We start from the raw sequence: 12,491 nt of genomic DNA, 5'->3' as shown, positions 1-12,491 counted from the left end.
GGTGACCAGAACTGTACACAGAATTCCAGCTGTGACCTAACCAGCATTTTATACAGTTCCAGCATTACATCCCTGCTTTTGTATTCAATACCTCATCCAATAAAGGAAGCATTCCATATGCTTTATTTACCACCTTATCCACTTGTCCTGCCACCTTCAGGGACCTGTGGACATGCACATCAAGGTTTCCCACTTCCTCTACCCCTCTCAACATCCTTCTGTTTATCGTGTATTCCCTTGTTTCCTTTGCCCTCCCCACATGCATGACATTGCATTGCTCTGGATTGAATTCCATTTGCCACTTTTCCACCCATTTAACCAAACCATTGATATCATTCTGGAGACAACAGCTATCATTTTCATTATCAACTATGTGACCAATGTGTCATTTTCAAATTTCCCAAACATGCCACCCACATTTAAGTCCAAATCATGAATATATATAACAAACAGCAAGGGCCAAAGCACTGAACCCTGTGAAACACTACTGGAAATCACTTTCCACTCGCAAAAACACCCATTGACCATTATCTTGTGTTTCCTGTCACTGAGCCAATTTTAGATCCAACTCACCACCTTTCCTCGTATCCCATGGGATCTCTTTCCTGATCAGTCTGCTATGTGGGATCTTGTCAAATGCCTTACTGAAATCTATGTAGACAACATCTACTGCACTATTCTCATCAATCCTCCTTGTTACTTCCTCAAAAAATTCTATTAAGTTAGTAAGACATGATCTTCCCTTAACAAAACCATGCTGACTATCCCTGATCACTCCATGCCTTGCTAAGTGACAGTTTATCCTGCCTCTCAGAATTGTTTCCAATAATTTGCCCATTGTCATAGTCAGACTGACTGGCCTATAATTTTATAGCCTATCCCTTGCACCCTTTTTAAATATTGGTACAACACAGGAGCAGAAATTAGGCCATTCGGCCCATCGAGCCTGCTCCACCATTCAGTCATGGCTGATAAGTTTCTCAACCCCATTCTCCCGCCTTCGCCCTGTAATCTTTGATCCCCTTACCAATCAAGAACCTATCTATCTCGGTCTTAAATACACTCAATGACCTGGCCTCCACAGCCTTCTGTGGCAATGAATTCCATAGATTCACCACTTTCTGGCTAAAGAACTTCCTCTTCATCTCTGTTCTAAAAGGTCTTCCCTTTACTTTGAGGCTGTGCCCTCGGGTCCTAGTCTCTCCTACTAATGGAAACATCTTCCCCCACGTCCACTCTATCCAGGCCTTTCAGTATTCTGTAAGTTTCAATCAGATCCCCCCTCATCCTTCTAAACTCCATGGAGTATAGACCCAGAGTCCTCAAACGTTCTTCATATGTTAAGCCTTTCATTCCTGGGATCGTTCTCGTGAACCTCCTCTGGACCCTCTCCAGGGCCAGAACATCCTTCCTGAGATACAGGGCCCAAAATTGCTCACAATATTCTAAATGTGGTCTGACCAGAGCCTTATAAAACCTCAGCAGCACATCCCTGCTTTTATATTCTAATCCTCTCAAAATAAATGCCAACATTGCATTTGCCTTCCTAACTACCAACTCAACCTGCAAGTTAACCTTAAGAGAATCTTGGACTAGGACTCCCAAGTCCCTTTGCACTCCAGATTTCTGAATTCTCTCCCCATTTAGAAAATAGTCTATGCCTCTGTTCTTCCTACCAAAGTGCATGATCTCACACTTCCCCATGTTGTATTCCATCTGCCACTTCTTTGCCCATTCTCCTAACCTGTCCAAATCCTTCTGCAGCCTCCCCGCCTCCTCAATACTACCTGTCCCTCCACCTATCTTTGTATCATCTGCAAATTTAGCCAGGATGCCCTCAGTTCCTTCATCTAGATCATTAATGTATAAAGTGAAAATTTGTGGTCCCAACACTGACCCCTGTGGAACTCCACTAGTCATCGGCCGCCATCCTGAGAAGGAACCCCTTATCCCCACTCTATGCCTCCTGCCAGACAGCCAATCTTCTATCCATGCTAGTACCTTGCCTCTAACACCATGGGCTCTTATCTTACTGAGCAGCCTCTTGTGTGGCACCTTGTCAAAGGCCTCTGGAAGTCCAAGTAGGTAACATCCATTGGCTCTCCTTTGTCTAACCTGCTCGTTACCTCCTCAGGTAACAGATTTGTCAGGCATGACCTCCCCTTGGTGAAACCATGCTGATTTTGCCCGATTTTACCATGCACTTCCAAGTATTCTGAAATCTCATCCTTAATAATGGACTCTAAAATCTTACCAATGACCGAGGTCAGGCTAATCGGCCTGTAATTTCCCGTCTTTTGCCTCACTCCCTTCTTAAACAAGGGGTTTACATTAGCGATTTTCCAGTCCTCTAGGACCCTCCCTGACTCCAGTGATTCCTGAAAGATCACCACTAACGCTCCACTATCTCTTCAGCTATCTCCTTCAGAACTCTGGGGGTGTAATCCATCTGGTCCAAGTGATTTGTCCACCTTCAGACCTTTCAGTTTTCTTAGCACCTTCTCCTTGGTAATGGCCACCAAAATTCACCTCTGCCCCCCGACTCTCTTGAACTTTGGGGATGTTACTCGTGTCTTCCACCATGAAGACTGACGCAAAGTACCTATTCAGTTCCTCTGTCATTTCTTTGTTCCCCACTACTACTTCTCCAGCGTCATTTTCCAGTGGTCCAATGTCCACTTTTGCCTCTCTCTTACCCTTTATATATCTAAAAAAAAAACTCTTGCAATCTTCTTTTATATTACTGGCTAGTTTACCCTCATATTTTATCTTCTCCCTCCTTATTTCTTTATTAGCTGTCCTCTGTTGGTCTTTGTAGGCTTCCCAATCCCCTGGTTTCCCACTGCTCTTCGCCGCATTGTATGCTTTCTCTTTAGCTTTTATGCTGTCCCTGACTTCCCTTGTCAGCCATGGTTGCCTTGTCCTCCCTTTAGTATGCTTCTTCCTAGGGATGAATTTTTGCTGTGTCTTCCAAATTACTCCCAGAAATTCCTGCCATTGCTGTTCCACTGTCTTTCCTGCTAGGCTCACCTCCCAGTCAATTCTGGCCAGCTCCTCCCTCATGCCTCTGTAGTTGCCTTTATTCAACTATAATACCGTTACATCTGATTCCAGCTTTTTCCTCTCAAATTGCAGGGTAAATTCTATCATATTATGGTCACTTCCTCCTAAGGGTTCCTTCACCTTAAGCTCCCTTATCAAATCTGCCTCATCACTAAATCTAGAATTGCCTGTTCCCTAGTGGGCTCCACCACAAGCTGCTCCAAAAAGCCATCTCGTAGACATTCCACAAATTCCTTTTCTTGGAATCCACTACCAACCTGTTTTTCCCAGTCTACCTGCATATTGAAATCCCCCATGATCATTGTGATCTTGCCTTTCTTACACACCTTTTCTATCTCCTGGTGTATCTTGTGCCTCACATCCTGACTACTGTTCGGAGGCCTGTGCATAACTCCCATTATGGTTTTTTTACCTTTGCGGTTCCTCAACTCTATCCACACAGATTCTACATCATCTGACCTTACATAATTTCTTGCTATCAATTTAATTTCATTTCTTACTGACAAAGCAACCCCACCCCCTCTGCCAACCTGCCTATCTTTTCGATAAGATGTATATCCTTGGATATTTAGCTCCCAGTCCTGATCCCTTTGCAGCTATGTCTCCGTGATGCCCACCACATCATACCTGCCAATTTTAATCTGCGCCACAAGCTCATTTACCTTATTTCATATACTGCGTGCATTCAGATACAACACTTTCAGTCCTGTATTTCCCGTCCCCTTTCTCGTTGTCGTCCCTTTATCTGATGTGCTAGAAGTTAGACTCCTAGCCCTTTCCAAACACTCTGTCCTATTTTGTGTTCTGGGGACTTTAATAGCCTCTCCTGGGCTCTCCTTTCTTTTCAGTTTTTTCATAGTTTTCCATGAAGTTGAATCCATCCCCCCCCACACGCTAACCTGCTGCTTTGTTTCCCATTAGTCATACTTCTTGGAGTTTTACCCTTCCCTTCCCCCCCCACTTTCTAGTTTAAAGTCCTGTTTACCACCCTATTTACCCTTTTGGCTAGAACATTGGTCCCAGATCGGTTCAGGTGGAGATCGTCCCAACGGTACAGATCCCTCCTGTTCCAATACTGATGCCAGTGCCCCACGAAATGGAACCCCTCTTTCCCACGCCACTCCTTTAGCCACGTGTTTACTTCCCTTATTCTCGCGTCCCTAAACCAATTTGCACATGGCTCGGGTAGTAATCCGGAGATTTTAACCCTTGAGGAACTGTTCTTTAATTTAGTTCCAGTTCTTGATAATCCCCAAACAGGTCCTCTTTCCTAGTCTTACCTATGTTATTTGTCCCGACGTGGACCACAACAACTGGATCCTCCCCTCCCTCTCCAATATCCTTTCAAGCCGGTCAGAGATGTCCCTCACCCTGGCACCGGGCAGGCAACATACCATGCGGGACTCTCGATCCTGCTTAGAAAGGAAGCTATCAATTCCCCTAATTATAGAATCCCCTACAACTACCACTTGTCTTTTTGCTCTCCCCTCTTGAATGGCCTCCTGTGCCACGGTGCCGTGGTCAGCTGGCTCATCCTCCCTACAGCCCTGTTCCTCATCCACACGGAGCAAGTACCTCGTACCTGTTGGACAAGGTCAAGAGCTGAGGCTCCTCTCTTCCTGAACACAGGATCCCTCTACCTGCCTCACTTACAGTCACACTCTGCTGACCCTGATCACTGACTGGACTTGAGGTACTTAATCTACCGGGTGTGACCACCTCCTGAAACAAAATGTCCAGGTAACTCTCCCCCTCCCGGATGTGCCGCAGCGTCCGGAGCTCGGACTCCAGCTCATCAATTCTGAGCCGGAGTTCCTCCAGCAACCAACACTTGCTGCAGATATCGTCACTGCGGCTCGCAATGGGATCTGCCAGCTCCCACATCATACAGCTACAGCACATCACCTGCCCAGCCATCTCAATTTAGATAATTAATTTATTAATTAGCTTTGCCGTGTTTTTTTTTTCAAATTTGATGCAGATTTACTACCAACCAATCAGGTCACAGCTTTCCTGTGACATCACTTTTTCAGTTTCGGCTTCAGTTACTCTGCCCCAAGGTCACCGCTCTGGTGCTCCTCCCTCCGAGTCTGCTCCCTGGAGTCAAGGCCGTGAATCCCCCCGAGCTAAGCTAGATTTACACTCACTGCTCCAGTGCTCCTCCCTCCGAGTCTGTTCCCTGGAGACAAGGCCGCGAATCCCTGAGGTAAGCTAGATTTATACTCACCGTTCCGGTGCTCCTCCCTCCAAGTCTGCTCCCAGGATTTACTCACCAATCAGCTGCTTTTTCTTTAAAATTAACTTTCAGAAGAGTGTCCCTCACAGGTCTGGTGCACTCCTGAAGGTACTGCCTCTTCCTCTTTTTTTAGGTTTGAGGAGGAGGGAGGAATGGAAACACTTCAGCAATGTAATGTGTTTAACAACGTTCACAGACCAATCCTCTGGGACCTCGCCTAGTGAGGATTGGAAAATGATCCTCAGAGCATCCGTTATTTCCTCCCTGGCTGCCTTTAACAGCCTGAGATAAAATGCATCTGGCTCTGGTGATTTCTCCACCTTCAAAGATGTCAGTCCCTCCAGTACTTCCCCTCTCACTATGCTTATTGTATCTAATATTTCACACACTTCCTCATTACCCAGAATGTCTGCATCATCCCTCTCCTTAATAAAGACAGAGACAAAGTACTCATTGAGAACCCTGCTCACATCTTCAGCATCGGAGCACAAGTTACCATCTATATCTCTGATAGGCCTTACCCTTTCCTTAGTTATCCTTTTGCTCTTAATGTACTGGTAAAACACTTCTGGGTTTTCTTTGATCTTTCCTGCCAATATGTTTTCGTATCCTCTTTTTGCTTTCTAATTACTTTTTTTACTTCACCGCTGTACTTTCTATACTCCTGTAGGCTTTCTACAGTATTAAGCTTTTGTGTAGCAGCTTGGTTTATTATGGCACTGCAGATTAATTGGTCGTATTAGTCTACAGAATATAGAATCAAAATATAAATGATTCATTCTCGAATGTGAACCATGTGCAGATGTGAAAGATCTTTACTTATGAAAGAATTTCATTAAGATGTTTCTCCATTATCCTTTCATGAATATTATTTAAGTTCAGTAATAATTATTGGCAACAATTGGGCATTAGATTAGTTTTGGTGTATGACTTATCATGAATTGCAGTGAGCTGCATGCAAGGATTGATCATCATGTATTTACATCCATATTTTTTCTTTTGTTTGCACCATAGAAGTATGCAGTATTGCTTATTTAGGACTGCAGATATTTGTAACTTTTTTTTTGTCCAGGTATATGATCCGTGGAAATGACGATGAATGGAATGAAGTGTTAAAGACAGCAGGAGAGAATGCCACAGTTATCAGCATTCAGGGGTGAGTCATGTGCCTATGTGTAGGATAAGTTATTTTTGGATTAATGGTGTCATTTCGTAGTATTACTGTGTTTATTGAATGAACTTGAGCAGCTTTGGGCACCATAACCACAATGCACCTCAGATGGACTTTTTGAGAAAATAGTATAGAATCTCAGAATTTTAATTGCACAGAAGGAGGCCATTCGGCCCATTGTGTCTGCACTGGCTCTCCAAATGAGCATTATGACCTAGTGCCATTCTCCTGCCTTTTCCCTGCACCCCTGCACATTGTTTCTATTTTAAAAATCATCTAACGCCCTTGAATCTTGAATGCCTCGATTGAACCAGCCTCCACCACACTTCCAGACAGTGCATTGCAGACCTGAACCATTCATTATGTGAAAAACCTTTTTCTCACGTCACATTTGTTTCTTTTGCAAATCACTATATCTGTGCCCTCTCGTTCTTGATCCTTTTACGAGCAGGAACAGCTTCTCCCTATCTACTGTGTCCAGCCCCCTCATGATTTTGAACATCTCTATCAAATCTCCTCTTAGCTCCCTTCTCTTCAAGGAGAACAGCCCCAACCTCTCCAATCTATCCTCATCCCTGGAACCATTTTTGTAAACCTCTCCTGCACTCTCTCCAATGTGTTTATATCCTTCCTATAATGTGGTGCCCAGAACTGTACACAATATTCCAGCTGAAGTCTAACGAGTGTCTTATATAAGTTCAGCATAACCTCCCTGCTCTTGTACTCTATCCCCTATTAATAAAGCCCAGGATACTATATGCTTTATTAACTGTTCTCTCCACCTGCCCTGCCACCTTCGATGATTTACGCACATATACACCCAGGTCTTTCTGCTCCTGCACCCACTTCAAAATTTTATCCCTTATTTTATATTGTCTGTCCATGTTCTTCCTACCAAAATGCTTCACCTCACACTTCTCCACATTGAACTTCATCTGCCACCTACCTGCCCACTCTGCCAACTTGCCTATGTCCTTTTGAAGCTCTACACCATTGTCCTCGTAGTTCACAACACTCCCAAGCTTCATAGCATCCGCAAACTTTGAAATTGTCCCCTGCACACCAAGATCTAGATCATTAATATATATCAGGAAAAGCAAGGGTCCCAATACTGACCCCTGGGGAACTCCACTACAAACCTTCCTCCAACTTGAAAAATATCCATTGACCATTACTCTCTGCTTCTGATTTTTCAGCCAATTTTGTATCCACGTTGCTACTGTCCCTTTCATTCCATGAGCAATAACCTTTTTCACTAGTCAGTTGTGTGGCACTGTGTCAAATGCCTTTCGAAAGCCCAGGTACACCACATCAACAGCATTACCCACATTGACCCCTTCTGTTACCTCTTCAAAACACTCCAAGTTAGTTAAACACGATTTCCCCTTTAGAAATTCATGCTGGCTCTTCCTTATCAACCCGTATTTTTCCATGTGACTAATTCTATTTCGAATAATTGTTTCTAGAATCTTGCCCACCACTGAAGTTAAACTGACTGGTCTGTAATTGCTGGGCTTATCCTTTCAACCTTTTTCTGAACAAGAGCGTAATGTTTGCAATTCTCCAGTCCTCTGGCACCTCCCCTGGGTTTCAGGAAGACTGAAAGATTATGGCCAGTGCCCCTGCAATTTCCACTCTCACTTCCTTCAATACCCTTGGATGCTTCTCATCCAGTCCTGGTGCCATGTCAACTTTAAGTTCCAACAGTCTATTCAACACTTCCTCTTTATCTATTTTAAACAGTTCTAGTGACGGAGTTTCCTCATCTGTCATTATGGCCTGGGTAGCATCTACCTCTTTGGTAAAGACAGATGCAAAGTATTCATTAAATATCTCAGCCATGGCCCCTTCGTCCATATGTAAATTCCCTTTTAGGTTCCTAATCGGCCCTACTCCTCCTCTTACCACCCGCTTACTATTTTTATGCCAATAGAAGACTTTAGGATTCCCATTTATGTTGTCTGCCAGTCTTTTCTCATAATCCCTCTTTGCTTCTCTAATATGCTTTCTCACCTCCCCTCTGAACCTTCTGTATTCCTCTTGGTTCTCAATTGTGTTTTAACCTGACGTGTGTCATAAGCGCACATTTTCTTCTTTGTCTTAATTTCAATCTCCTTTTTCATCCAGGGAACCAAAGAAATGTTTGCCCTACCTTTCCCCTTCGATGGAATATACCTTGACTGTTTTTGAACAGTTTTTTTTTGAAGCTAGCTTAATGCCCAGCTACTGCTTTTTCTGCCAATCTTTCGTTCCAGTCTATCTGGCCCAGCTCCGTTCTTGCCCCATTCGAAGTCGGCTCTTGTTCCATTAATTATTCTAACCCTGGATTGCCTATCGTCCTTTTCTATCATCATTCTGAAACATACAATATAATGATCATTGTCTCCTAAATGTTCTCCCACTGACACTTGATCTACATGGCCCACCTCATTTCCAAGAACCAGGTCCAACAGTGCATCTTTTCTTGTTGGATTGGACACATACTGCTGTGGAAAATTCTCCTCAGCACAACCTGGGAACTCTTGCCCCTCTCAGCCCTTTACACTACCACTGCCTCAGTCTGCATTCGGGTGATTAAAGTCTTCCAACATAACTACTCTATAATGCCTGCATCTCTCTGTAATTTCCCTGCAGATTTGTTCTTCTACGTCCTTCTCACTAGTTGGCGGTCTGTAGACTACATCGAGCAATATAATTGCACCCTTTTTGTTCCTTAGCTCTAGCTAAATTGATTCTGCCCTTGAACCCTCTGGGACATCCTCTTTCTCCAGCACTGCAATGCTCTCCTTAACCAATATCGCTACCCCTCCTCCTTTCCTATCTTTTCTGGGAATATACCCGGGAATATTTAACAACCAGTTCTGCCCTTCCTTGAGTCAGGTCTCTGTTATCACCACAACATCATATTTCCACATGGCAATCTGTGCCTGTAACTCCCCAATCTTATTACTATACTGCGTGCATTCACATACATGCACAGTAACCCTGATTTAGATGTTACTTTCTCCCTCACCCCGACTTCACCTATTAATTTACTGTTCTCTGTATTAGTGCTAACTGTCCCTCCCAGTATTTTGTGCACCCTGGTATTCCTCTCTAATACTCTCTCCTGGTTGCCACACCCCTGCCGAGTTAGTTTAAAGCTCTCTCAACAGCACTAGCAAAACGCCCTGCAAGGAACTCAGTCCCAGCTCTGTTCAGGTGCAACCTGTCCGGCTTGTACAGGTGCCATCTCCCCCAGAGCCAGTCCCAGTGTCCCAGGAATCTAAAGCCCTCCCTCCTGCACCATCTTTCCAGTCACGGATTCATCTGTCTTATCCTCCTATTTCTGTACTCACTGGCACGTGGCACTGGGAGCAATCCGGAGATTACTATATTTGAGGTCCTGCTTGCTAATTTTCTACCTAGCTCCCTAAATTCTGATTGCAGGACCACATCCCCCTTCCTTCCTAAGTCATTGGTCCCAATATGGACCACGACCTCTGGCTGTTCACTTCCACCAGAAAGAATGTCCTGCAGCCACTCGGTGACATCCTTGACCCTGGCACCAGGGAGGCAACGTACCATCCTGGAGCCATGTCAACGGCCACAGGAACACCTGCCTGTTCCCCTAACCAATTAATCCCCTATCACTGTTGCTCTTCCTTTCTTCTTTCTCCCCTCCTGTACAGCTGAGCCGCTCGTGGTGCCACAAACCTGGCTCTGACTGCACTCCTCAGGAACCAGCGCCCTCACCAGCTTCCAAAACAGAAAACCAATTTGTGAGCAGGACCCCAGGGGACTCCTGCACTACCTGCCTACTTCTCTTGGACTACCTGGTGGTCACCCATTCCCTCTCTCTCCCCAGGCCCTTAAGCTGCGGTGTGACCACCCCTCTGAACGTGCTATCGATGTAGCTCTCAGCCTCACGGATGTGCCAATGACTCCAGCCGCCGCTTAAGCTCTGAAACCCGGAGCTCAACTTTCTGCAGCTGACAGCACTTGCTGCACGTTTGGTCGTCTAGGACACCAGCAGTGACCATGGCATCGCACGTATTACAGAGCACGCATTCCACTTGACTGAGCTGCTCTGCCATGCCTTAACTCTACTTCCCTTATGTTAACTTTAATCTACTTTGGATTATTTATATTACTTTATTATATTGGCCCTAAATTTCCCTTATTCCTGGCGCTTCTCAGTTAAATCCAAGTATAGCTATTTGTTTAAAAATATTACACTTTTCTAATTTATTCACTAGGTCTTACCAAGGCCGCCGCTCTCCTTTCTGAGGAAAGGTAGAAAAGGAAAGGAGCACCTCCTCCCTTCTCACTAAACCCCCTCAGTCACCTCTAAGTGCTGCTGACCGCCTGTCCCAGGGTCCTCCTCTCACACTCTCCTCTAAGTGCTGCTGACTGCCTGTCCCAGGGTCCTCCTCTCGCACTCTCCTCTAGGTGCTTTTGACTCCCTGTCCCAGGGTCCTCCTCTCACACTCTCCTCTCGGTGCTGCTGACTGCCTGTCCCAGAGTCGTCCTCTCGCACTCTCCTCTAGGTGCTGCTGACTGCCTGTCCCAGGGTCCTCCTCTCACACTCTCCTCTAGGTGCTGCTGACTGTCTGTCCCAGAGTCCTCCTCTCGCACTCTCCTCTAGGTGCTGCTGACTGCCTGTCCCAGAGCCCTCCTCTCACACTCTCCTCTAGGTGCTGCTGACTGCCTGTCCCAGGGCCCTCCTCTTACACTCTCCTCTAGATGCTGCTGACTGCCTGTCCCAGGGCCCACCTTTTACTCTGAGTCATTGCCAAAATGTATACATACACTTTGTAGGTCCCCAGATTTGATGATGTAAGGGTGTTTGCAATAAACCCAGTTCAAAAAGAAAGGAAGCCTGGAAGATGGACTTAGCTTCTTAATCTTACTGAGCTATCCTATCATTTCCAAAACTTGTTATTTTGTAGAAAGCGCAGTATGTAATGGGAAGCACATGGTCAATCATACTTTTTTTAAAATTATTTAGTGCCAAAAGAAAGCAAGACTCTAGAGAGAGAAGCGGTCTCCAGCTACAGAAGAAACGAATGAAAAAGGATAAGGAAAAGAAACCAAAGTGGACAAAATAATTTACATGACCAAATTAACACATTTATTTGAAATTTAGTCATTCATATCCAGCCTGGTTGATGGAAAATGGCGGCAAGAAGAAGGAGTTCTGATTAATTTCAGTCACCCCCACTGTAAGAAATGAGCCTCTGAGAATGATGGGAAGTCATGGACTTTGCAGAATTGCAGATGACAAGTTTAGTATTTGCTGCATCTTGTTTTGAAATTCTGGAATTCTCCAAGAGATGACCACATCTTTCCTCCTCCCCCACCCACTCTGACATTTCCAGGTTTGCTATTGGATTTTTAATGCAGTTGCTCCAGCCAAGTTGACATCCATGCTGTTGAGTTTTAAGCATTGTCTGTGGATTTATACATAGGACGACTTAATAATATGTAAAAATGTTCATGTAAAAATGAGATGTTGCTAAGTGTATTAAAAATTGGCTTTATTTTCCCTTGTAGTCAATTTGTTTTAGCTTTCCTTAGTTTTAGTGTGTTCATGAGTAAAGATTTAAGTGTTTGAGTCTTTATGCTTTACAAGCAGTTTAGCTATATTGAAATCCAGTGGAATAAAAACGATCTGTGTGTGTTTGAACAGCCATGGAGCCTTCCAAATATTTCATACAAGCTATGAATGTACTGTGCACAGTTATAAGAACTGTCAGATGCAGCATGCAAACACTTTTACTTAGTACACCAAGCTATTACAATTTGAGTATTGTACTTAAGTGGTTTAAATCAACTATCCATAGATTGACCATCATACTTGCTAATGTACAAAAAATTACATTGAGTGATTTGTTCATTACAAAGTACTTTTGGGTGTCCTGATCATATGAAACACGCAATCATTCATACTCGGGATGTAGGCATTGCTGCCAAGGCTGTTATTTATTGCATTGATAAGGTGCCACATCAAAGGTTATTGCAGAAAATAAAAGCTCATGG

At 44.4% G+C, this 12,491-nt stretch overlaps 1 protein-coding gene across 2 annotated transcripts in view; it reads left to right on the top strand.

Annotated features, from left to right (window-relative positions):
- nat10 (N-acetyltransferase 10) overlaps positions 1-11,997 on the top strand; it is a 115,794-nt gene extending 103,797 nt beyond the window's left edge. For both annotated transcript variants that reach the window (XM_078549576.1, XM_078549575.1), the window contains exons 28-29: positions 6,372-6,455; positions 11,461-11,997. In XM_078549576.1, coding sequence (XP_078405702.1) covers positions 6,372-6,455; positions 11,461-11,560 — 184 coding nt within the window. In that variant the 3' untranslated portion in view covers positions 11,561-11,997. The remainder of the gene's footprint in view (positions 1-6,371; positions 6,456-11,460) is intronic.
- Positions 11,998-12,491: the final 494 nt, after the last annotated feature.

This window comes from Cetorhinus maximus, chromosome 9 (genome assembly GCF_964194155.1).
Source record: "Cetorhinus maximus chromosome 9, sCetMax3.hap1.1, whole genome shotgun sequence".
Lineage (NCBI taxonomy): Eukaryota > Metazoa > Chordata > Chondrichthyes > Lamniformes > Cetorhinidae > Cetorhinus > Cetorhinus maximus.
This window is presented reverse-complemented; position numbering and strand designations above follow the sequence as displayed.